Consider the following 26,602-nt stretch of genomic DNA (forward strand, 5'->3'; position numbering starts at 1 on the left):
AGTGATGATAAAAGGGAATCAAGATTTGGCTGGCAGGAAGAAAGATAGTACGGCTGAAGGAATAGGTCCCCCCTCCCGGCCCCCTCTTGTTGGGTCAAAGCAAGGATGAAAATATATTTGGAAGCGTAACAGGAATGAAACTGGAATGAAATAGAATGATTGTAAAAACACGATAAATGATGATGAAAATGGATAAAATTGAACGTGTATGTGGAAGCCCTTTATATAGCAAGACTGTAACAAGAGGGCTGAGGGAGGTTGAGAATATTGCATGGATGGATCAGGATGGCAAAGGAAAATCCGTTATATCGAGTGAAAGTCCGTTATCTCAATGATCCGTTAAATGTGAAACTCATCTTAAGTATTGTATGGAGATAGAAGTCCGTTATATGTTGGTTACACTGTTGTTTAAAATAGTTGTGATAAAATAAAGTACACCCATAAGATGTGTCCATGTGTGTGTGTGTGTGTGTAGAAACAGTGTAATTGTGGCTGTGGTTGCATTGGTTCCTTCCCTCCCACCTAATACCCAGAGAGAGAGCTGGAAGGACCCATCCAAATGTAAACTGGTTTCACTACCATCCCAAGATTACATAGCTGCTGAATGCACAGTTTCCCTATGTGCTACTGTAAGGTTTAACTTCACGTGTAATCAAGCGAACGGGCGGGCAGACGTACTGAGGAGTCACGTTTGTTACCAGTATCACTTAGAAGCTTAGACGATATCTCTGAACCAGGGAACGAAGCAGACTTGAGGTCAGGAGTTCAAGAGATGGTTACAGTAGAAGGTAATACGATTCTTTTTTCTCCTTTATCTACTAAATCATTTGATAGTTGGTATACACGCTCAAAAAAGTATCTTTACGCTTTTATGCGAGACAATATGACACAATGGACGAAGGATTTTGACAACCCTACCTAGAAAACAGGAGTCGCGGTGTTTATTTTGAAATTCATCGCCATACAAGCTGGTAAATATTTCCGTGTTTTAAGATATTACTGACCCTCTATCATCGTTTAATCCATTCAATTGCGATTGGTTTCGGCCTCGATCTCGAATAATAGGTCTCGGTGTCGTTCTGGGTCTCGAATAGCAGGTCTCGGTGTCGTTCTGGGTCTCGAATAGCAGGTCTCGGTGTCGTTCTGGGTCTCGAATAGCAGGTCTCGGTGTCGTTCTTGGTCTTCTATTCATTATTTATTAACATAATAAATAATAAAGAGAAAAGACGAGAAAATACAGATAATGTAAAAAAAGAAAAAAAAACCTGGGTCCCAAAAATACGTGAAATAAAATGGGTAAACGAAAAAATAAGATAGTGGGAGATGAGAGAGGAAATTGCGATGAATGAAGAGGTATTTTAGAAGAAACTTAATTGGTAGCATGTTGAGGTGAGCCAGACATGTACACGAAATGAGAGAGAGAGAGAGAGTAAGGGAAATAGTGGAAGATGAAGGGTGGAGAGGATGGATAAGGGTAAGAGGGATAGATACGGTTAAAGAAGAGAGGGATAGAGCGGAAGAGGATAGCAAAGGATGGATGATAGCTATAGAGAAGTGATCTATACCTCAAAGAATATTATGGAATAGACGAGGAACAGTGTGGAACAGAAGCTACAGATTGTAAGTCAAAGGGGAACAATAGATTATAGTTGTCTATATTTTCAACTATTTGTTATGATAAAGATGTGCCCTTTGTCTTTGAGATATATCTTTAGCTCCCATGAATAAGTTGTATACTTCATGTTTGTGTCTGCCAATTATTGCTGTCTCTTGTTATTCTTGTTGCTTATGATTTTAGTTACCTTTATTTGACTTAAATCTATATATTGACATGTAAACTTCAAATATCCCTAATGTATGTGTGAAATATCTGGTGAGTCTGTGTTAAAAGCCGATTTGATTCTATACGAAATGACTTCTATCCCTTGAAAGCTTCTTACTAACAATGATCCAAGTCACAGGGAAGACAACGAATAATGTAAGAGCTTAAATTATTGCTTTGACTTGGTAAGGAGTGGTTTTAGATGTAGTAACATATAACAATTCCATCTTGCAAGGAAGGGCCCGCCACTGAGGTGTAATGTGACATGGATCGAGGTTTTCGTACCCTAAGAGCATATCAAATAGAACCAAATGACAACCATTTGCCTTAAACTGGTAGTGAAAATCTAGACTAGAGTTCTTGAGTTGGAATGATTGAGTGTTCTAAGATATTTTGTGTTTCATTATATAGTACACTAAGGGTTCATTGGTGTGGTTTTATTGTTGAAAAGAATTCTTATCTTTGAAAAAAATATTGACACATTTTAATTGTAGTTTACATTAGGGGATTTAGTTTACTCTGTGGGTGAAAAATATTGACAAATTCTAATTGTAGTTTACGCTAGAGGCTTCAGGATTCCAATTACCACAAGACTTCATCATCATCATCATCCCCCCAGAACATAAAGTTTTCCTCTCACAAGTGAAAATTTCTGCGAGGTAATTTTCTGGTTTCAAGCAACATCTTCCCAGAAGTTCTTAAGGAAGGTTGACAAGAAGAGTGGCGGGGGAAGATGTGAATGGCGGAAAATGACGATAAAGAGTGAATAGCGATGAATGAAGATTGATTAGGTGTTGAGTGGAAGGTGGGGAGGAGGAGGAGTGACTGATGGAGAGTGAAAGTTGTATAGAGTGATATATTAAGAATGACAGGTGATAAGCGAGAGGTGGAGATTGATTGGTTTATGAGTGACAGGTGAGAGAGATATGTCAGCAGAGTGAGGGATACAATTGTAACTTGTATACCAACTGCCCTTCGATACATACATGTTCCCACACCACTAGTAGCTAAGTCTCTGAGTCTTTCTTGTGTTCTAATGTCTCAATGAGAAAACAATTGATAAACTTTAAGAAATATTACTTTATATATTAAATTTATTTGTCCATTTAAACTAGACAAGGACAAAGTCAACAAACAACAAGAGTGTTTGTGTTATTTGTCTTTGTAAGAATATGGAGAAGTGATACAAATTTACAAACACACACAAGTAATCGAGTACAGCCAGAATATGACTCAGAGCTGCTTACATGCTTCACGCCGTACATGTGTTGTTATATTACTACAATATTCTGGGAGGCTGTTACATACTTTACTGCTGACTGTCAAACATTTCCGTAATCTTTATGGAAGCGCGAGGCATCCTGGGGAGGTACAGAGAACCGGCAGAGTGGAGACAGGCATAAACACAGAGGAAAACGAGTGAAAAAGAAATGATAAAATAAAGGAGATTAGTGAAGCAATAGAAGAAAAAATACATTAAGATGGAAATAACAAATGGCAAAGTTAGAGAAAGAAAACAAATTGATAAAAAAGAGGAAAGAAAACAAGAATATGAACAAAAAAGAAATGGATAATAATAAGAAAATAGTAAGAAAATAGGAAATACAGAGAGATAGGTGTATATGCAAGAATTCCACAGTCCTTTTAATGAAACTTAAACCGGATTTACTATACACAAGATCACCAATTTATAACACGACATTACCAACCACTGAAACATTTAGATCACAAACCATAAAACAGCTCCTACGTAAATGCTAACAGCGAATGTGTATTGGTCAGACCTGCTATGTTAACCCTGACGCTGGATAACTGAGGTTCCCTATATCCTTGTCTCTTCCACTTGCCTTCATCACACAGACCTCACACCCCAGCAAGTGAGTCTCTGCTCCTCCACCTGTCTTCATTACCCTCTCCTCATGCTCGTCTCCAGCCAATATCTGTTTTCATTGTCTTCCCCCCCACCAGAAGCCTATAACATATATCTCCCCTAATGTCAACATCACCCTGAGCTAACTGCGCGATGGTTGATATTAATACCTTTGTAACTCGGGTGTTCAATGTGTCACTCCACCTGCTGCTTTACGATGGACTCGAGTAACATGTTAAGAATTATAGAATTGTCATGAAAGATCCAATAGCGTTTTTCACAGCATATAAAGTTAAGGAAACAAATTACACGCGAGAGAAAGTTGAAGTCCCGCAAAACTTTATGTGTTGTGTTGTGTTGTGTTGTGTAGACCCCAGATGACTTTCAACGGAGGAAATTGCGCGTGGCTCCCCAAGTACCAAAAAACAAACAAAAAAACTTGGGAATGTCCATGATGGAAACGAGGCGTATCAAGAACTTCCCACTGATGGAGGAGGAAGTTACATAGAGGGGAGAGGAGTTCCACAAGGCAGTAGTTCTTTTATTTCTTCATTTTCGGTATTGGTAGAGACGATGATAGACTGAAGCAATGGTAGAACTTCAGAAAGGTAATGACTCTTTTCTCTTGCTGACACCCTCCAACACTCATCGTTACATGCACCCTCTTACAGTCATCCTTACACACACACACACACACACACACTCATACACCCTCATACACCCTTATCTTTACTACTTTCCCAAAACATCTCCCCACACCTACTCCACACTCTCACAGGGGCCATACTTCAACACTTTGGGCCATTTTTACAACCTGTCTCTCTCTCTCACTATTACGACTTCATAAGCGCATCCTCACCACCTCCTACTTCCTCTTCCTTTAAAGCCTTCCTTCCTCACAGTCTTGCCGTAATTTAACCCTTATACCTCCTTCCTACCTCCTCCTTCTCCTCCTACCCCCTACTCCTACCTTCCTACCTCCTCCTCCCACAGTCTTTACACACGCTGCCAAACTCTCATCTCTTTTTCACACTCTTTCCCATGCACTCACCAAGCCATACAAGCCAACCCATGAAATCAAGATATCAAGCCATAATTCAGCTTAAATGATCCACCTAAAAGAGCAACCCCCCCCCCCCCACCATCAATCTGTGCCTTTTATCTCGAATTCCTGCAGTGGTATAATTTGGCTAAAGTTATCACCGTAATTATACTCGAACTTAAAAGCTCTTCTAAAGGTCCATTAAACTTCTGCTGCTGATGATAACAAATTCATTTAAAGAGAGTGTTGTGTGATGGGCGTCTCTGGTATGCCCTCACTTCAATTATTTTAACTGATTTTATGTTATATATTGTGGGATTTGTCTTTCTACGTCCAGCAAGCGAAAGGGAAAACGAAAAATACAGAAAAAAAAACGAATTGGTCTGTTTGAATGAGTCCTCCTTAAAAAATGTGACGTGAGAGGTGTGTTTGTGTATTAAAATGATCATCAGGGTGCTAAAATTTCCTCCAAGATATGCAAGAATTAAGGAGTCGATGTTTTGGTTTGATAAATAGAATAAAATTCCTGTATTATAGCTGACTGACATATACTTGTTAGGTTGATGAGATGCAAATTTGTGAGTCATTTTCTTCCATATTATAAAGAGCATTTATCTGACTCCTTAACATTCGCCCTCAACCACAAAAATAGATTAATTTCTTCCTTTGTCTTACTTAATCTAGTGAGAGGATAGACAGACGGAGAGACAAAGAGTACATTAGGCTAGGTTAAATTACGTAAGGTTAGGTTAGGTTAGGTTAGGTTAGGTTAAATCATCAGGTGAAATCAATATGGGTTCCTAATCTTCATGTGATCCATACCAGTCTTTTAAGTAACATGTTTAGATGTTTGTACAATAATATTACAACAACAAATGATATCTGACTTCCTCTCGTTCATAAGTTAATACATAACTGGATACTAAGAAATATTTGATTACATGAAGATTAGGAACCCCAGCTTATTTCTCCTGCTTATTTATCATAACCTCACCTCTTATTCATTTCCCTCAAGATATTTGTATAATCTGATTTTCATTATCATAGTTCGTGATGGTATAATCGCTAATTTTGGGGGACATTTACTCAAAGAATTAATCATATGTGTACACCTGTGAGTCTTATAAACACAGGAGGAAATCAGGTGTAAACGATCCAGTGCCAACACCTTCTGACATAACACCTGTGTATTCATTAAGGCGGACAAGAGGCGATTTTGCTTCTGGGTCAAATTTCAGCAAAAGTTGGATGACAAAGGAGAAATCTTTTGGAGGGGGGGGTGGGGGGAGGGAAGCTTTTACGTCTAATTGTGCATAATGTTATGGACTGGTGGTCCTAGATTGTGTCAAACCATAGTTCACCACTCCGGTAACAGCAAAAAATAACAAGATCGCTAATGAAATTAATAAATGAAAGGAATAAGCAATACACTAAGACTAAATTAAAATACAAATTCATTAAACAAAACAAATAAAGCATCTGACAAGTATCAACAAACGAATCAAAAGTCAAGTTTACAAGTATTAACCGATTTGGGAATATTCACAATTCAGCAGACAAACGAGTTACGTTAATCACAATTACAGTGACAAGTAAACAAACAATAACGAGGGCTGGGGTACACCAACCAATACAATACAAAGAAGATTAGATAACGTCATCGTTCTTTTACCAGTATAATGTTACGAAATTTCAAGCCGAGTACACAACAGTATATCCTACACACAACAGTATATCCTACACACAACAGTATATCCTACACACAACAGTATATCCTACACACAATAGTATATCCTACACACAATAGTATATCCTACACACAATAGTATATCCTACACACAATAGTATATCCTACACACAATAGCATATCCTACACACAATAGTATATCCTACACACAATAGTATATCCTACACACAATAGTATATCCTACACACAATAGTATATCATATCCTACACACAACAGTATATCCCACACAATAAATAGTAGTATATCCTACACACAATAGTATATCCTACACACAACAGTATATCCTACACACAATAGTATATCCTACACACAATAGCATATCCTACACACAATAGTATATCCTACACACAATAGTATATCCTACACACAATAGTATATCCTACACACAACAGTATATCCTACACACAACAGTATATCCTACACACAAAAGTATATCCTACGCACAATAGTATATCCTACACACAATAGTATATCCTACACACAATAGTATATCCTACACACAATAGTATATCCTACACACAATAGTATATCCTAAACACAATAGTATATCCTACACACAATAGTATATCCTACACACAATAGTATATCCTACACACAATAGTATATCCTACACACAATAGTATATCCTACACACAACAGTATATCCTACACACAATAGTATATCCTACACACAATAGTATATCCTACACACAATAGCATATCCTACACACAATAGTATATCCTACACACAATAGTATATCCTACACACAATAGTATATCCTACACACAATAGTATATCCTACACACAATAGTATATCCTACACACAATAGTATATCCTACACACAATAGTATATCCTACACACAATATTACATCCTTTACAGAAAAAAATATTCTATCCTAATTTTCCTCCACTTTCCTTAACTCACACACTCAACAATATAATGTATACACAAGTTAAGGTCTTTGCTATGTGTTGAACTCCTTCCACCGTTTCCACCTTCCTTAGCCACGTCAAACCTGCTTCTTATCTGTCCAGTGTACTATGGTCAACACATCACTTTTTGACGGGAATCTACACCCAATGAGGCATCAGTTTTCCAGTGATGTTTCAGCCGGCTTCTCACATTCCATGCCCACGTGGTCTAGCTAGGTTTGTTGTTGTTGTTACGGTAGTTTTTTATTGGTGATTTCTACTCCCGGGACTCAACGTAACGTCACGTCACAATAACGACATAACTTCAGCCAAACTGTGTCTGGGGAGCAACTAGAGCTGAAAGGCTGAACATTTTGGTGCCTGTTTCCTGAAGTCCAAGTGGATGTCTGAATATATATGCTAGTGCGTGTCGTGTAATGTTCACTAATGATGTGTTAATTGATGTTTTTCTTATGTCTTCTCATTTCTTATTGGTTTCTCTGGGTATGCTAGTAATGACTGACATGGGCCGATGTTTTCATGACCCATATTACGCAGGATTGACGAAAAACTTCCTCTGGTGTGGCTGATGTACTAGAGCAGGCGCTGGAGGAGTTCAAGGACCTTATTTACTATTCGCCGACCAAGAATTTGTTCAAATCGAACTTATTGCCTGACTTCTGGTGCTGGATAGAGAGAATCGTACTGCAAAATAAGTATTATAGCATTACTAGCCATATTCTTATGTCTGATGAGTTAAATCAATCAAGGTAATTAAATTTAATGGCTGGAAAAATCCTGACATAGAACATAAACAATGGTTGCTTGAAGACTGGGCGGGATGGCTCCTCGGCTGCCCAAGACACCGAAATTAATTTAGATTATCTTATTATTTTTTTTTGGGGGGGGATTATTGAAGTCCGAATCATAAGGGTTTTAGGTATATGAAAAAGGAAACCGATTAATTATATATATATATATATATATATATATATATATATATATATATATATATATATATATATGTATATATATATATGTATATATATGTAAGTCACGTGCTTTTATTGGGCTAATGAAAAAAAAAAAAAAAAAAAAAAAAAAGATTATATATATATAAAAAAATAAAATATATATATATATATATATATATATATATATATATATATATATATATATATATATATATATATATATATATATATATATATATATATGTATATATATAGTTTTATGTCACCACACTCCCAGTACACAAAGGTTCTGGGAGGTACATCAGCTGCCACTCTCCGGGTTAGAAAAAAAATGAGTTTATTTATTTCTTTTGAATAATTTTCGTTACATTTTTTGCAGCAAATAACTATTTTCCTTCAATTTCCAGCTGATGTCAGAATTACCAAGTTTAAAAAAATCACAATTGTCAGTTCATTAATCTTTTAAAGTGAATCTATAGAAAAAGAGAAACATAATGAGAATAAAAGAAATAAAGATAGAAGGAAAATAGCCGCCATTCCCTCCCTCACATATATCCTCTGCTCTCACGAACTTCCGGTCGACTTGAAACTCAAATAAGAACTTCTTTAAGATTTCTAGTGAATATGAAGAGGTCCAGATGGTGGCGGTGATAATGGTGGAGAGTTGAAGGTGATGGTGGTGGTGTTTGCAGGTGATGGTAGTGGTAGTGGTGATAATGGTGGTGTCAGAAAGTATAGGTGTAGGTGTTTAAGATGATGTTACTTCTATGGTGGGACTGGAGCGAGAAAACTTTATTACCAAATAACAAAAGAAAAACAAAAACGAGAAGATCCGAAAATTAACTAGACAATAAAAAAAAAATATTAATAATACGAAGAAACATAGAATTTAGATAAAAGAGTTAAAGAGTCAACACGAAGGATGACTGATAATAAATATAAGGAATAAGAGAAGGAATGAAGGCTGTAGAAATGGAAGATGGATAAAGTGGAGTAAGAGGAGGAGGAAAAGAAGGAAGGAGTGATATAGCAAGTTGTTGTGGCTGACTGACCCCTGACCTTCAGGCTCACTTAGGTTAAAATGGTCCCAAATAATCGAATGAAAATCCTGAAACTCTGCCATAATTTAATACCAGACACGAGGGAATATTTTTTTTCTCTCTCTAAATATATTATATCAAGGTAGTATGTAAGAGTAACAATAAAAAATTAAGCTTCACAGGTAAACAGTCTTTTCTGATTTGTTTTTCGTTATTAGAATGAAAATAACGAGACCTAGAGATTAAAAAAAAAAATTCTCTCCAAATTATCCAAAATATTGAGTGACTACGCCAGCTGTTTTCGCGACAATATTACATCTATACCTTAATGATTTTCCAGAATTTATTTCTACCTGGGAAGGGAAAATTTTATCTCTCTTATATCTCACAGATCAAATTTCTTCTCACTTAACCTAAACCTAACCTTACCTAACCTAACCTAACCTAACCTAACCTAACCTAACCTAACTTAACCTAACAATTCACAGATCAAATTTCTTCTCAATATCATTCATACTGCATGTACTGTATTTAACTTCCCTCTGCTGTAGTCCACAAACACACCCATCTTACCTCTTGCCCCAGATGTCAACTTGTTTCATATAGTCGCATTACTACGACTCTCTCAGCTTCACAATGCACCACAATTCTTCCCCAAAAGGTTAATGGTTCTGAAGTTCTCTTACAAGCAGGAGTCCCCGTGAGCTTTTGGTCAAATTAAGTCCCACCGTTTTGTGTTGACGTAACAGATTGCTGAATTTATAGTTGTGAACATAGATAGATTTTTGTAATGGATATCGAAGTTTTGTAGATATGAAGTCCGACGTGAAATAATTGTAGAAGAGAAGGTGTAAAGATGAACAATAGAGAAGATAAAAAAATAAATAAAAAAAGAAAGGATAAAAAAGAAGCAATAATAGAAGAAAAGATGGAGAGAAAAGAAAAAAAGGAAGACGAGGAAGAGAAGATGGAGAACAGGAAAATGCAGTAAAAACAAACAAACAAAAAGTACTACGTTAATTACAGGTAAGGACGCACGACTTATCAAACCCGTCTGGATTTTTGTAATGGATATCGAAGTTTTGTAGATATGAAGTCCGACGTGAAATAATTGTAGAAGAGAAGGTGTAAAGATGAACAATAGAGAAGAGAAAAAAATAAATAAAAAAAGAAAGGATAAAAAAGAAGCAATAATAGAAGAAAAGATGGAGAGAAAAGAAAAAAAGGAAGACGAGGAAGAGAAGATGGAGAACAGGAAAATGCAGTAAAAACAAACAAACAAAAAGTACTACGTTAATTACAGGTAAGGACGCACGACTTATCAAACCCGTCTGGAAGTTGGGAGATGTTTTGGGGAAGGAGAAGAAGAACAACAACAATAACATCAACAACAACAACAACAACAACAACAAAGGGAAGAACTAGTAGTAGGGGAAGGGAAACAACAGGAAAAGAAGAAACAAGAAGTAGAAGTAGTAACGAAAAGAGATGAAGACAATCATCATCATCATCATCATCATCATCATCATCATCATGATGATGATGATGATAGTAATAATAATAATAATAATAATAATAATAATAATAATAATAATAATAATAATAATAATAATAATAATAATAATAATAATAATAATAATAATAATAATAATAATAATAATAATAATAAATCAAGAGGGAACTAAAGAATATAATAAAAACATGATAATTATGGGGAAAAAGACAGAAAGAAGATAAAGATAATATTTTAAGAGAGAGAGAGAGAGAGAGAGAGAGAGAGAGAGAGAGAGAGAGAGAGAGAGAGAGAGACCATTCTCTTTAGCACCTGGACGAATGAAAAGGCATAAAAGCGAAAGACGATTACACGAATAAATAAAACAGGAAGAAGTGAGAAAGGGCGTAACCAAATCTAAAATGGTAAAAGAAGCAAGAGTGAATGGAAGCAAAGTGTAAATATGATGAGCCGAAAATAAAAACAAAATCATTAGAATAAATGACTGGAAAGTAACATTCTACCACAACAGAGCATCGTACCAACCACAACATACTCGTATTAACAGGACACAACAGAGTCTGACCACTTGCGTCGTTCCAATGCATTGTGCCACACCCAAGCGTCTCTCTCCAGGGTGGTAAACAGTGGAGGGTGTCTGTGACTTCCCTAAAACAACATAAGGGCCTGCCTGGGCGTGTGGCTGAGGTAAACAACAGTGTTTATCGCCCTCTGTGTGGCCACATCTTGTAACTTTTACTCACCAACACAGTTTAACACCAACCAACGTCTTCTAATAGAGGTAATACGCATTTGCTATCTGGTACTTGGAAGAACATAAGTGTATTACAGTATATTTAGACCACACCGAGATGTTCTCACTCTCTCTCACTTTCACCTTTATATCCCACTTTCTATCTGCCCTTCTTTCCTTCTTTCTCTTTATTTATTCCTTCTCTTATTTTATAATTTTGTCTTTTATCATTCATTTCTCATCCCTCACTTTATCTTTGTCTATCTCTCTCCATTTATAAGCAATGTGCTGAATGCCAGAAGCTTATTGGACTATTATCCCTTAAGTATATTACGAGTATATAGCGATCCATAGAGTGAAAGCTAACTGACTATATAAGGTGTTCCAGAAAAATGTCTCTGCCTCCCTCCCTCCTTCCCTCCCTGCCTCCCTCCCTCCTTCCCTCCCTGCCTCCTTGCCTCCCTGCCTCCTTCCCTCCCTGCCTGCTCCCTCCCTCCCTCCCTGCCTGTTCCCTGAGACACTGTGAGTTGGAGGGAGGCAGCGACATTTTTTCTGGGACACGCTATACACACTTGGGTTTTGTCCCTAAGCTGAGATGCTCGATGGAGTCTTAGGATAGTGATCACAAGTCCTACACCAACACCTTGTTAGGGTAAATATACATTCATGTAAGAAATATTTATCAATAGAAAAATCTCCATATTAATGTTATATAATTTGTATCACACACACACACACACACACACACACACACACACACACACACACACACACACACACACACACACACACACACACACACACACACATACACACACACACACACACACACACACGCGCACGCACGCACGCACGCACGCACGCACGCACACGATAAGTGGATATAATTCACTTAAAACCAATAGTATAATTTTCGCACCAGGAAGAATAATAGTACCATAATTCTTGTTGAGTCTCGCTGGTTCAATATCCTACCAGATATTTATAGTCCAGTGATGATTCCCTTGAGGAGACTCCCAAGAATCTTTAAGAGTAACTTAATATTCAGATATAAAGAAGCAGCAGTGTACTTGTGGTCAGTGTCTTCGTAATTCCTAAGCTGTTGAAGGATGTTTTAGCAGTGTTAGGGAGAGGTTCAATGCGATTTATAACCTGAGAATGTGGATAGAGCCGGGAGTTTCATTCATATTTACCTCTTATACAAACAATAAAATATTCCCTTTTACAAAACTAACATATCCTTTGTAACATCCAGGATACTCCACGAAATACCACCAGTTCTCGTCTAAACAAAATACTTTCCATAACAGTTCTTATTATAGCCTTTGAAGATGTTTCTCTATATTTCTGAGACATTTCTTCCTCTCTCAAGTCAGGTGTTGCATGCAGGTGACGTTGATCTGATTACCAATGTGAGAAACTCTGACAATGATACATGAAGAAACTGTTTGACACGCTACGAATGATAGTAGTGTCCCTCATCTCTCCCCAGCACGAAGCACAAGAGTAACACAGTAAATATAGTAAATTTATCCACTCACTAACTTGGTCCACAAGAAAGTGTTCGTATTAACCAGGTCACACCATTACCAGTCGTGGAGCCAAGAAACTGTCGCAGAATTAGGCAGCCGAGTGATGGGTCATCCCCCGTCCTCACTTGATTTAGCTCTCTCTGTCCTTATTCTTATTTCTCGTACCTATAGTGGATCCAGACCTAGTGAACGAACACGAACAAGTACTCAAGAACAAGCAAAAGGAAAAAATTCGTTTACTAGTGCTTGTCTACGCGTGTTCTTGTTCGTTATCTAAGACTGAAAGCACCTTAGAAAACTCATCTTCGTGCTCATCGTTTAAAGTTCGATGGATCTGCTCAAGCAGGTTAAAAAAAAAAGGCTCATGTAACTGTTTATTGTTACCCCAAGTTGTGGGATCGGTATTTTGAGAAATAAATTAAGAACCTTGAAGTCTCCTCATAAAATACCACCCCATAACATTTCCCTTTTCTTTCTGTATTATTAGTTGTCTCATTATTTATTGAACAACTCTCATAAGTCAAATGCTTACGGCTCAATTAGGACTAAACTAGAATATAATTTCAATAATGACAATAAAATATCAAATCAACCCCTGAAGAGACCCCTGAAGCGACCCCTGAAGCGACCCCTGAAGCGGCCTCTGGGTAGGTATTCTATAGAGGACTCAAGCTTCAGCATCAATTGCCTTGTTGACCTGATTAAATTCCCTCTTCTTCAGTGCATTCCTCTACTCCATAAGGAAGATAGATAACATAATCAGACCAATTGCCGCCCGTATAACCTTCCTCCACCTTATTGAAGAGGCAGATGTTAGGTGCACGTCCGCCAAGAAGCCGCCTTACTGCCACCACTTTGTTTTGGGATATTTTACTTCTTACATTAGTTTTGATGTCTAACAGATCTCTTGGATTATCAAAGGGTTGTGGCAGCTTCTTGGAAACCACATTCCACCCAGACGTAATTGGGTTCGAGTTTAATATTTAGCCTCAAGGGTCTTATACTATTACTTACTAAGATTATTCAATGCTTTCTTTTCTTGGACTTATTTTTTATCAAATATCTCACGTAATATCGCACCAATTACCATAACTTATTCTCCAGCTAGTCTATTAAAGTTCTCTATTATCACATTCCCGGTTCAATAATTAATAATGAAGAGATGGAAAAGTAACACATAAATGAATAAAGAGAAAAAAATCTGAATAAGTTATATCCATCTCACCAAAATTTATGACCTTTCGAAATTATTGATTCTCTTTTGTTTTTAAATTTTCACTCATTATTATTATCGTTTTAGCCAAGTGACTGTAAATTATCCCCCCAAAAGAAAAAAAAAAAGATCAGACGATAATAACAACTACAAAAACAATAGCAGAACGAAGGAAAATAAACAACGAAACAAAAGCTGTGGAACAACTACACGTCGCCCGCCAGTCTTCTGCGATCGACCGTGAATGAAAATGAGTAACACTGTGGACGCTATGTTGACTATATACAATACAGACAGACACAGAAACTGAAAAAAAAAAAATAATACTCAACATAATTTCAATATTCTCTCCTTCCACGGTTGAGGGAAATAATGAAAAAAAAACTAAATATGGAGATAGAGAAAAAAAGGGAGAAGGAGATTTAATTAATCCTAAGAGAAAGAGAGAGAGAGAGAGAGAGAGAGAGAGAGAGAGATACACACGAGGTCAACTCAACACCTATCCGACATTTATTGTTCACTTTCGTTTCCCAAATTAATTCATAAAACTGGACACCGCGTAAAACTTGACGACACAGGTTCCAACACACACCCAGCAGTTGTACTTTACATGGAAATCTCACGAGTATTGGAGTTTGAAGCCTTCCATTTCTGGTTATACTAAAAAGGGTTGGACACAACTTTGGCCTGCAATTCACCTGGTAAAATATTTCGATAAGTTTTTCTACGGTACCAATATATTATTTCCTTATATATATATATATATATATATATATATATATATATATATATATATATATATATATATATATATATATATATATATATATATATATATATATATATATGTGGATATATTTCAGCGTTACGTGTACTGTGTGTTAGGGTATACTTGTAGGAGGTGGTTGGTCGTGGTGTTTGTGTATTCTGTGGCAGCTCAGGGAAAACCAATTCTTATACAGGAGAGTGAACACATTTCCTGTCGCTTGTAATAGGATGTAATTAATTTTTTTAAACTAATATGAGATAATGTTGAATGATATCCTTAGAAAATGTGGAATTCAGAAAAGCTATAGTTTACGCGATTATCAATGGCAGAACATTTAACTGAGAGTATTTCAGTCAATAACATTACCTGAAGCATTTATTGAATATAATATAATAAAACATAACACATTTAACTTTGTTGTTTCATTTCAGTCTCAATTTTCACCCACTATGTTGCTTAGGCTAGGTTGGGTTAGGTTAGGTTAGGTTATTATCACTGATATAAGACAGTGATGCCAATAAATGGTAATAAGCTGCGTCAGGATTGGTATACTGTATATAGAGCTGCTTACACGGTTAAAAATTATGTCCATACAATAGTTAACATGGAAGAGTCCTTGTTATTCGTGGCCACAAACTCACGCAAATCATCCAACTTGGAATACAGTGATTAACAGATGCAAATTAAATATTGATATACTTATTGAAATCTCTTTTGTTTTGTTAATTTAAAAAATACTAAATCTTGTTGTGATCAAGAGAATGAAAGAGCCAGTTGCCCTATGATGTCTCCCAGGACCCAGAACTAAGTAACTCTTGTTAATGTTTATTAGTTGTCTCAAACGACTCCCACAACATCTTCACCGTGTGTTCATGATGCTTCCTGGGGACTAATTGAATGGTTCCTTGCTTTACTACCCGTAACATGTGAATGAAAAGTTGAAGACTTTTCATCTATACTGCCAAATTCCACAGGATGTCGAATAATATTCATAAAGACTCACATGATTTAGTATACACGCAGAGGACACAGGTGTTTGAGTGATATGCTTCAGTATCATGCAGTCTAAACTTACACACACACATACATACACACACACACACACACACACACACACACACACACACACACACATATATATATATATATATATATATATATATATATATATATATATATATATATATATATATATATATATATATATATATATATATATATATATATATAATTTTATTAAAAGCAACACTAATAAACAATAGTTTAGTAAAGTAACATAGAACCAATTCTCGTTTTGCAGCAATAGCAGAAAGTCAGGGCAGGAGATGGCCTCCTTTATATTGGGATGAGACTTACTCAAGCATAACTGCAACAGTCTTATTTAAGAGGGCAATGCCATTTGGGGGAGATGGCCTGGCTGGCTCCCTGAATACGGCCACATTCTTTTGCGGATGTGACGTGTCTCTGATATTCTGAACGAATATTTAAGGTGTTTTCGTTAACTGATGTGATAAGTTAAGAGGCTTAGGTGATCTACAAGACAAAGTGGCCGCAAAATCTAACCAGAGGAGTGGTTGGCTGCGTTGGACCTGTCTAGGGAAATATTAACTTAAAACCAGGTTTAACATATGGTCGTCTTTCAGTAGTACCTCACTAATAAAAATAAGACCTAGTTACTGTACGTGAAATCTAACTGTTTGTGAAAAGCTAAAGCCTTGAGTGTCGGCAGCCTTTTCAATGTTTTCTTTTTTAATGTTAGTTGTTCCAATTCTTCGAGCAGAATGTTGTTTACGGGGCTGTGGTTTGACCTTCTAGCGCGATAAGTGAACTTCAGTCAGTCGTGAGAGCTTAAAGGATAATTCAGGTGATCAGGTGTCAGCTCAGTACCGTCATTAACGACATATCGAGGTGACACTGAGCTGCCAACAACAACATCGTGTACACCACCACCCATCACTCCTATACTGTAAACATTCCCGTACTCTTATCGAGGGAGTCATTCTCTTTATACAATGAAATCACACAACACATTTACAATACCATCATATTATAAACAGTGTATATGAAGGTAGCTTTTGTTATAATCACATCCATAGAGATTGTAATCCTGTTTTTTTTCCTTGGGTACAAAATAATACTACTAATATTATCATACCCAATAAAAAATTAAGTCGGTCTCTTTGTTCACACTTCAAAGCGTGGTTCATTATTGCTGTATTTTTCCATAATATTATTTTAGTCAACTCTAAAGCCCCTTGAAAACATTACATTTACTAGATATAAAAGTTTACACATATCCACGTGTCAGATGTAGTGAAGGGGACGGGTTCAAGTCACCAGTACCAACACATGAGTCGGATCTTTAGCAGCGGAACCAAACAAACTATGACGTCAGTCCTCTTTATGACGACACAACTCCTCCTCCCACAAGATTAACTCACTAACACATAAGCTATCCTTTGCTTAATATTTCTATTCATATATTTCATCTTAACCTTACTATCCTAACCTAACACATCGTTCCTAACCTAACCTAATCTAACCATCCTAACCCAGCCTAAACCATCTATCCTAACCTAACTTATCTATCGTAACTACATAACCAACTTCAGTCTAACCTAAACTTCAATTCCATGGTCACAGTATCAGCTACAAAAAGAACGTCATCCGTGCATTGATTAGTCCTGCACCTTTTGAAAACATTATCCGGCAACCACTGATAAGCTGAATCCTTACCATCATCAGTTTTACCGCAATGTGCAGTTCCTAAATGTGATTATTATTACATGTATCACTATATTGCGCTGATATTTTAATGACGCTGTAGTGGGCTTTCAATAGAGCTTCATGTGGTGTGTGATAACGGCCCGCCAGGCACACGTGACTCGAGTGTGAGTGGCTGGAGCCTTTCATGTAATGTGAAAGACTCGGGATACTACATGCCTGATCTAATTATTCAGTGTATTTTTATAATACTTCTACCGATCAAAAAATACAAGATATGCATAATTACAGATATTTTCTTTCAGTGTAAGATTCTACATCAATGGTTTTACTAGTTTTTGCATCGTATTCGTATGTGTCTCTTTATTTTTTTTTATTAATTAGATGAAAAATAATGGTGTAAAATTTCTGTTACAATTAGCAAATTTCCTTAACCACTACATCCATGCTGCGGGGTGTGCGGTGTTCGAGTGGGTACAGCACACGCCTTCTGCCCAAAGGATAGCTGGTTCGATCCCTGGCTACTCCCACTTAAACAGTAAATGGGCACTTAACTTTACATTTTGGGAAGTTGCAGTGCCAACTATGCTGCCTCCTTGGGTACTAAAGGCTCATTATACATCGTGCTGTTTAAAGGACCGCCAGGCCTATGGAACCTACATTCAGTTTAACCCTCAGACTATACACATTTCAACACTGGAGTACCTCAAGGCTAAGTTCTTAGTCCATATTGATGACCGTTTCTTCATCCTTTCCACCAGCTTACACTATTCTGCTGATGACACTAACATACTGTACAACAAGTTATCCTACCACTCTACTGCCTCCTCCTCTGTCACACCTCTAGAACACTACTCCACAAGAAGTTAACACAGATTTTGATTATATAGCTCAATGACGTTCAGATATCTAACAATTAATCATAGCACCAAAACAGAAACTATCGCCCTCAAACAAGATCATATCCAGCCATTACATTCATCAACCTCCTTCATCTCCTACACTTTAAACGTAGACATACATTCCCTTTTCATTATACAATCAATTAATTCATTTTTATTTCTTCTAACCATGGTGTAACAGGTAAATCTAGCTCAATTATGGGTAATTTGTCCATAGTAGTAGTACCCCTCAAAGGACACACTGCCGTTATGACCTCCCCTATGAATGACTTTCCTTGCTCCCCTCAGCAGCCACTGGACAATCTAAGCCATGAGTTCATTGTAATTCCCCGCCAGCTGCTGCTTCCCCCGCGGTGCCAACATTTGTGTCTCTGCTGGGCTCCACCCTTTACTTTCCCGCTATCTTCTCCCTTTTGTTCTTCTCCCAATATATTTGTACCAGGCGGTCCTGACCCTCACTATGTTAAGTCATTAAGGTACAATATTTATGTGATTTACGATATTTCTTAATCTATATTCTGATTTACAATGAACTTTCGACTTTTAATCTGATTTACAATGAACTTCCGAATTTTACCCTGATTACCAACGACTGTTCTTAAGCCATAGTATGAGTTTTACCTAAATCGTCGTCATAACTGTGAATAGGTTAAATTATCACTGAAACTTAGTGAAGAAAAAGTTTAAGTGTTGGGCAGATGCCTGGCACTACAACAACAATGTTTACTGTTTGGACTTGTTTGTCTATTTGTTATAGGTATCGATATTTCTTTAATGCATTATTTCGTGTTAGTGGGATACATCTGTTGTGGAGCTTCGAGACGGGTGGAGACTGTTCGGTTCATTACTGGCTAATAGATTTATTATAGTAATATCTTATAGAGACTAATAGTACTTTATTGATAAGATCTGAGCAGGAACTAGTAGAAATAATATTAATACAACTGACATTTGACCAACAGTAGTAAACAAACAGCAGATAAATTGTGAAATATAGAACACAAAGATCATAGTACTCCTCTCTTCATTATTCCTAAATAATCCAAAACCAATTTCAAATCCTGTAAAAATTGCCACTGAATTTTTTAAGCTTAAGCAAACTTTTGAACTGTGGATTAACCAGTGATATAGTTTATTAATTAAATTTGAGTTGTGTTTTATGTTTGTTTCGCGCAACACAACCAAAACATGAAACTACTACCCAGTGACGTTATAACTACCCAACTCTCATGGGTAAGTGTTGACAGAAAATTTGGTTATGTTCACCCATAAACATTAATACAATAAATACACAGATGTAAATTTTCAACATAAATATAAATCAATGTTTATCTGTGTGTCTGGTACAAGCTGCGGGGATGTGTGCGTGTGTGTGTGTGTGTGTGTGTGTGTGTGTGTGTGTGTGTGTGTGTGTGTGTATTAACTGTTACATACTGTATACATTTGGCGTAATACCAGCCACGTTGCCTCCCTGTGTACTGAAGGTTTAGTACACTGTATTGTGTCCGTATTGTCCCTATAGCGTATTGGTCCAGTGGGTCTTACATTATATTACTAATTTGTTCCCTTAATGGCTGTAGAATGTGGTACAACAATATCCAAGTATTCATCTTCGTAGTACTAGTAGAGGGGCTCAAATGGTTCACTTACTTATACATTGCAATATTTATGACGTATGTTGTTTTGACCTTGATTTTAAGTCATTTATGTTCTGTATAGACTTAATGAAAACTACATAACTTTAAAATCTTAAATATAAGTCCATATACTGTCCAGTCATTAATAAAACTAACTTCTCTCGGTGGGTCGATGAATTTCAGAATGAACACTGCAACTTCTGTTTTATCGGTAGGGTTGTCAAAATCTTTCGTCCGTTGCGTCACATTTTCTCACCACAGTTTTATAAAGATAGTTGGTATGGGTGACTGGACTGTATGTCTTCATTAAGAGCCAACTCAGGGTCACACTGTAAAGTAAGTCTCAGTTCTGTGACTGTCTTGGTTTGACGGTCTAGTTATTTTCCTGTGCCATTAGTGTTTGGGCATTAAGTGGCACCTGGTTAAAAGAACCTGTTCCCAATGGCGAATAATGAATATAGTTGAATAGATTTTCATATATAAATGGTCGACGGATAATTGAGTTTGCTTCTAAAATACCCCGAGTGTGGCAGCTGGTCGTGTCTGGAAAATGTTCCTAAAATCATGTCCTAGAAACGATTACAAAGATTCATTAAAAGCTTTCCTCTGATAATAAATAAGTTAAAGTATAGCTCTTTGTTGTATAGAGTGGCGAGAAAATTAAATTGACTAAATTTTAAAATGAAACCAATGAAATCTCTCAGTAAACACACGGTTCTTTGTCCTTTGGTCTATGTACGAGCACTACAGTTTACCCAACCCCAAACTGTAAGGTCAATACGCAGCAGCGGGACCGTTTGTAGCGTATGAAGGAATAACGCGAAATTTTCTGTTATTTGGTATTCCCTTCTAGGCAAATGCGGCCAAACATCCCCCCAGTAATTCACACAACAGTGTAAGTTACCAGCTTAACATTTATAGTCGAACCTTCAATAACATCAATAACACACACACACACATACACACACACACACACCCACACACACACACACACACACACACACACACACACACACACACACACACACACACACACACACACACACACACGCAAAAGTGGTCATCTCTAATTATCGACGATCAGTGATAGGGAAATAACCACAAATTACTTGAGTGTTTTGTGGCTTTGGCAGATATTGCAACTGGTTATTTGACAACAATTTTATTAACTGGTGCTACAAATTACAGATAAATGGGTGACGTTACAGTATTGTTCAGTAAATACAATAAATAAATCGTAGGTGAAATCGATACAAACAATTCTAATTACATATAAAAGCTGATAACTACTGCAGTGTGTGTGTGTGTGTGTGTGTGTGTGTGTGTGTGTGTGTGTATGTTTCACAGTTTCTTCAGCCACCAGCCTCGTGATTCACACATACAAGGAATTGTTTCCCCAAAGTCACCAAATACTTTTCTTTCTCATAACTCTGACTTTATTGTCCAGTTCACTCTGTATTCAACATCCAATTTCCTTCTGGCTCGCCCCAATAGTCTTCCATTACCCACATATCTTTCAACTGTGCCATCAGAAGGGGAATTACTTTCTTCACTAACATTTTTACTTCGTTGGGAATTTTCTGTCTGGTTGTTTTGTCACTTCAATTAGATATGATTCTTTTTTTCATTCTGTGTAGTTTTTTTAATATTAACTGACCCTTCCACCTTAACCCACCACCTAGGCCCTCCACCCTAACCCTACACCCTAACCATCCACCTTAACCCTCCACCTTAACCCTCCACCTTAACCCTCCACCTCAACCCTCCACCTCAACCCTCCACCTCAACCTTTCACCTTAACCCTCCACCTTAACCCTCCACCTTAACCCTCCACCTCAACCTTCCACCTTAACCCTCCACCTCAACCTTCCCTCAACCTTCCCACCTTAACCTCCACTTCAACCCTCCACCTCAACCCTCCCTCCAACCTTTCACCTTAACCCCTCCACCTTAACCTCACCTTAACCCCTCCCTTAACCCTCACCTCAACCCTCCACCTCAACCCTCCACCTTAACCCTCCCACCTCCAACCCTCCCTCCAACCTTCCACCTTAACCCTCCCACCTCAACCTTCCCCCTCAACCCTCCACCTCAGCCTCCACCTCAGCCTTTCACCTTAACCCTCCCACCTCAACCTTCCACCTTAACCCCTCCACCTCAACCTCCACCTCCAACCCTCCACCTCAACCCTCCACCTCTACCTTTCACCTTAACCTCCACCTCAACCCCTCCCACCTCCAACCTTCCACCTTAACCCTCCTCAGCCCTCCACCTCCAACCCCTCCCACCTCAACCTTTCACCTTAACCCTCCTCAGCCTTCCCACCTTAACCCTCCACCTCAGCCCTCCACCTCATCCTTCCCCCCTTCCTCCATCTTAACCCTCCACCTCAACCCCTCCCACCCCAACCATTCCTCAACCCTCCACCCCAACCTCACCTCAACCCCTCCACCCCCCAGCCTCCACCTTAACCTCCACACCTCAACCCTACACCTTAACCCCTCCACCTCAACCCTCCACCTTAACCCCTCCCACCCCCCAACCCCTCCACCTCAACCCTCCACCCCCCAACCCTCCACCTCAACCCCTCCACCTCAACCCCTCCCCTCAATCCTCCACCTCAACCCCTCCACCTCAACCTTCCACCTTAACCTCCACCTCAACCCTCCACCTCAACCCCTCCACCTTAACCCTCACCTCAACCTTCCACCTTCGCCCTCCCACCTCCCAACCCCTCCCACCTCAGCCTCCACCTCAACCATTCCCACCTCAACCCATTCACCTCAACCATCCATCTCAACCTCCACTTCAACCCTCCACCCCAACCCTCCACCTCAACCATCCACCTCAACCATCCACCTCAACCCTCCACCTTAACCCTCCACCTCAACCCTCCACCTCAACCTTTCACCTTAACCCTCCACCTTAACCCTCCACCTTAACCCTCCACCCCAACGATTCACCTCAACCATCCACCTCAACCCTCCACCTTAACCCTCCACCTAAACCCTTCCACCTCAACCCTCCACCTCAACCCTCCACCTCAACCCCTCCACCTCAACCCTCCACCTTAACCTCCCCACCTTAACCCTCACCCAACCCTCACCCCTAACCCTCCACCTCAACCCTCCACCTCAACCTCCCCTCAACCCCCCACCTTAACCCTCCCCTCAACCCTCCACCTCAAGCCTCCCACCCCAACCATTCACCTCAACCCTCCACCCCCAACCCTCCACCTTAACCTCCACCCCACCTCACATTAACCCTCCCTCAACCTCCCTCAACCCTCCACCTCAACCTTTCACCTTAACCTCCACCAACCTTCACCTAACCTCCACCTTAACCCCACTCAACCTCCACCTCAACCTCCACCTCAACCCTCCACCTCAACCTCCACCTTAACCTCCACCTAACCCTCCACCCAACCTCCACCCTAACCTCCACCTCAACCCCTCCACCTCAACCCCTCCACCTCAACCTCCACCTCAACCCCACACCTAACCTCCACCTCAACCCCACCTCAGCCTCCACCTCAACCTCCTCCACCTCAACCCTCCACCCTAACCTCCACCTCAACCTTCCACCTAACCTCCACCCCAACCCTCCACTTCAACCCTCCACCCCAACCCTCCACCTTCCCTCCACCTAACTCCTCCACCTCATCCCTCCACCTCAACCTCCACCTCAACCTCCACCTAACCTCCTCCACCAACCCCACACCTCAACCCTCCACTCAACCCCTACCTCAGCCCTCCACCTCAACCTCCACCTCAACCTCCACCCCAACCTCCACCAACCTTCCACCTAACCTCCACCTCCAACCTCCACTTCAACCTCCACCCCAACCTCCTCCTAACCTCCACCCAACCCTCCACCTCATCCCTCCACCTCAACCCTCCACCCCAACCCTCCACTCATCCCTCCACCTCATCCCTCCACTCAACCCTCCACCCCAACCCTCCACCTTAACCCTCCACCCCAACCATTCACCTCAACCATCCACCTCAACCCTCCACCTTAACCCTCCACCTAAACCCTTCCACCCCTCTCAGGTCCTTCATGTCTCCTCAACTGTCGCATTTACCGTGTCTCAAGTCGTCACACAGGTCCCAGGAGGATGGCTAGTGTGCCCGAGTCTCTCCATGAGGTTACGGAATTCAGGTGAACACAACTACTGAGGAGATGTAGCAGGTTAATGATACCTTCATGAGGAGTGACTATTGTGGCCTGGTCTGTGATGGCTTGGAGGATTTTCGTCATTTTGAAGAGATAATTATGGTCTTATATTCGGCAATTTTTCTATTATCTATGCGCGGTTATTTCTATGTTGAAAGGAAGTATATTACACCTTGAGACTTAATCCTTTAATGTATGTATGTATGTATGTATGTATGTATGTATGTATGATGATGTGCATGATGCATGTGTATGTATGATGATGCATGCATGATGCATGTGATACATGATGTATGCATGCATGTCAGCATGTATGCATGCATGCATGCATGATGCATGATGCATGATGATGTGTTGTGTATGATGTATGATGTATGATGATGATGATGTGATGATGTATGTGTTGATATTAATGTATGATGTATGTAGATGTATGTATGTATGTATGTATGTATGTATGTATGTATGTATATATGTATGTATGTATGTAGTATGTATGTATGTATGTATGTATGTATGTAAGTATGTATGTATGTATGTATGTATGTATGTATGTATGTATGTAAGTATGTATGTATGTATGTATGTATGTATGTATGTATGTATGTATGTATGTATGTATGTATGTATGTCAGTTAGTGAACGTCATTTACCTCTATGTACTTAGTGGTTAATTGAGAATCAGGAAATTAATTAGTTAGATGGTCGTGTTCCCAGGTAATGGTTAGGCAGCAGACCAGTTGGTAGGTTGGCTGGTCTTGCTGGGTTATTCCTTGACACTGAGCCATACAGTTCATTGACTCCTGAGCCATACAGTTCATTGACTCCTGAGCCATACAGTTCATTGACTCCTGAGCTATACAGTTCATTGACTCCTGAGCCATACAGGTCATTGACTCCTGAGCCATACAGGTCATTGACTCCTGAGCCATGCAGATCATTGACTCCTGAGCCATACAGGTTGCTGACTCCTGACCATGCAGATCATTGACTCCTGGCCATACAGGTCATTGACTCCTGAGCTATACAGATTGCTTGACCTTGCCATACAGGTCACTGACCCTGAGCCATGAGGTCATTGACTCCTGAGCCATACAGGTGGCTGACTCCTGAGCCATACAGTTCATTGACTCCTGAGCCATACAGGTCATTGACTCCTGAGCCATACAGGTCATTGACTCCTGAGCCATACAGGTCATTGACTCCTGAGCCATACAGGTCATTGACTCCTGAGCCATGCAGATCATTGACTCCTGAGCCATACAGGTCATTGACTCCTGAGCCATGCAGATCATTGACTCCTGAGCCATACAGGTCATTGACTCCTGAGCTATACAGATCATTGACTCCTGAGCCATACAGGTCATTGACCCTGAGCCATACAGGTCATTGACTCCTGAGCCATACAGGCCACACCTTTGATCATACAGGTCATTGACTCCTGAGCCATACAGGTCATTGACTCCTGAGCCATACAGGTCATTGACTCCTTGAGCCATACAGGTCATTGACTCCTGAGCCATACAGATCATTGACTCTGGAGCCATGTTGGCTGACTCCTGAGCCATACAGATCATTGACTCCTGAGCCATACAGGTCATTGACTCCTGAGCCACAGGTCATTGACTCTGAGCCATACAGGTCATTGACTCCTGAGCCATACAGTTCATTGACTCCTGAGCCATACAGGTCATTGACTCGAGCTATACAGTTCATTGACTCCTGAGCTTACAGTTCATTGACTCTGAGCCATACAGATCATTGACTCCTGAGCCATACAGGTCAGTTAACTTGTTAAGGTGGTCATTGACTCCTGAGCCATAAGGTCATTGACTCCTGAGCCATACAGTCATTGACTCCTGAGCCATACAGGTCATTGACTCCTGAGCTATACAGTTCATTGACTCCTGAGCCATACAGGTCATTGACTCCTGAGCCACAGGTCATTGACTCCTGAGCCATACAGGTCATTGACTCCTGAGCCATACAGGTCATTGACTCCTGAGCCATACA

At 39.3% G+C, this 26,602-nt stretch overlaps 1 protein-coding gene across 1 annotated transcript; it reads right to left on the reverse strand.

Annotated features, from left to right (window-relative positions):
- Window positions 1-1,026: 1,026 nt before the first annotated feature.
- On the reverse strand, window positions 1,027-26,599 carry LOC121873061 (stress protein DDR48-like). The gene is made up of 5 exons (XM_042376377.1): window positions 26,437-26,599; window positions 26,091-26,292; window positions 25,651-25,961; window positions 25,327-25,560; window positions 1,027-1,184 (listed from the first exon to the last, which is right to left on the reverse strand). Exons 1-5 carry the CDS (start codon window positions 26,597-26,599, stop codon window positions 1,027-1,029), a joined length of 1,068 nt encoding a protein of 355 aa, XP_042232311.1.
- Between the last annotated feature and the right edge of the window lie 3 nt (window positions 26,600-26,602).

Source organism: Homarus americanus, unplaced genomic scaffold, assembly GCF_018991925.1.
Source record: "Homarus americanus isolate GMGI-L3 unplaced genomic scaffold, GMGI_Hamer_2.0 scaffold11022, whole genome shotgun sequence".
Lineage (NCBI taxonomy): Eukaryota > Metazoa > Arthropoda > Malacostraca > Decapoda > Nephropidae > Homarus > Homarus americanus.

Bases quoted from the DNA above. Each gene is read 5' to 3' on its own strand.
- LOC121873061 (XM_042376377.1), bottom strand. From the start codon at position 26,599: ATGGCTCAGGAGTCAATGACCTGTATGGCTCAGGAGTCAATGACCTGT. The intron at 26,293-26,436 runs GTATGGCTCAGG...TGAACTGTATAG, and splicing joins TGGCTCAGGAGTCAATGACT to CTCGAGTCAATGACCTGTAT. The intron at 25,561-25,650 runs GTCAGTGACCTG...CTGCATGGTCAG, and splicing joins CAATGACCTCATGGCTCAGG to GAGTCAGCAACCTGTATGGC.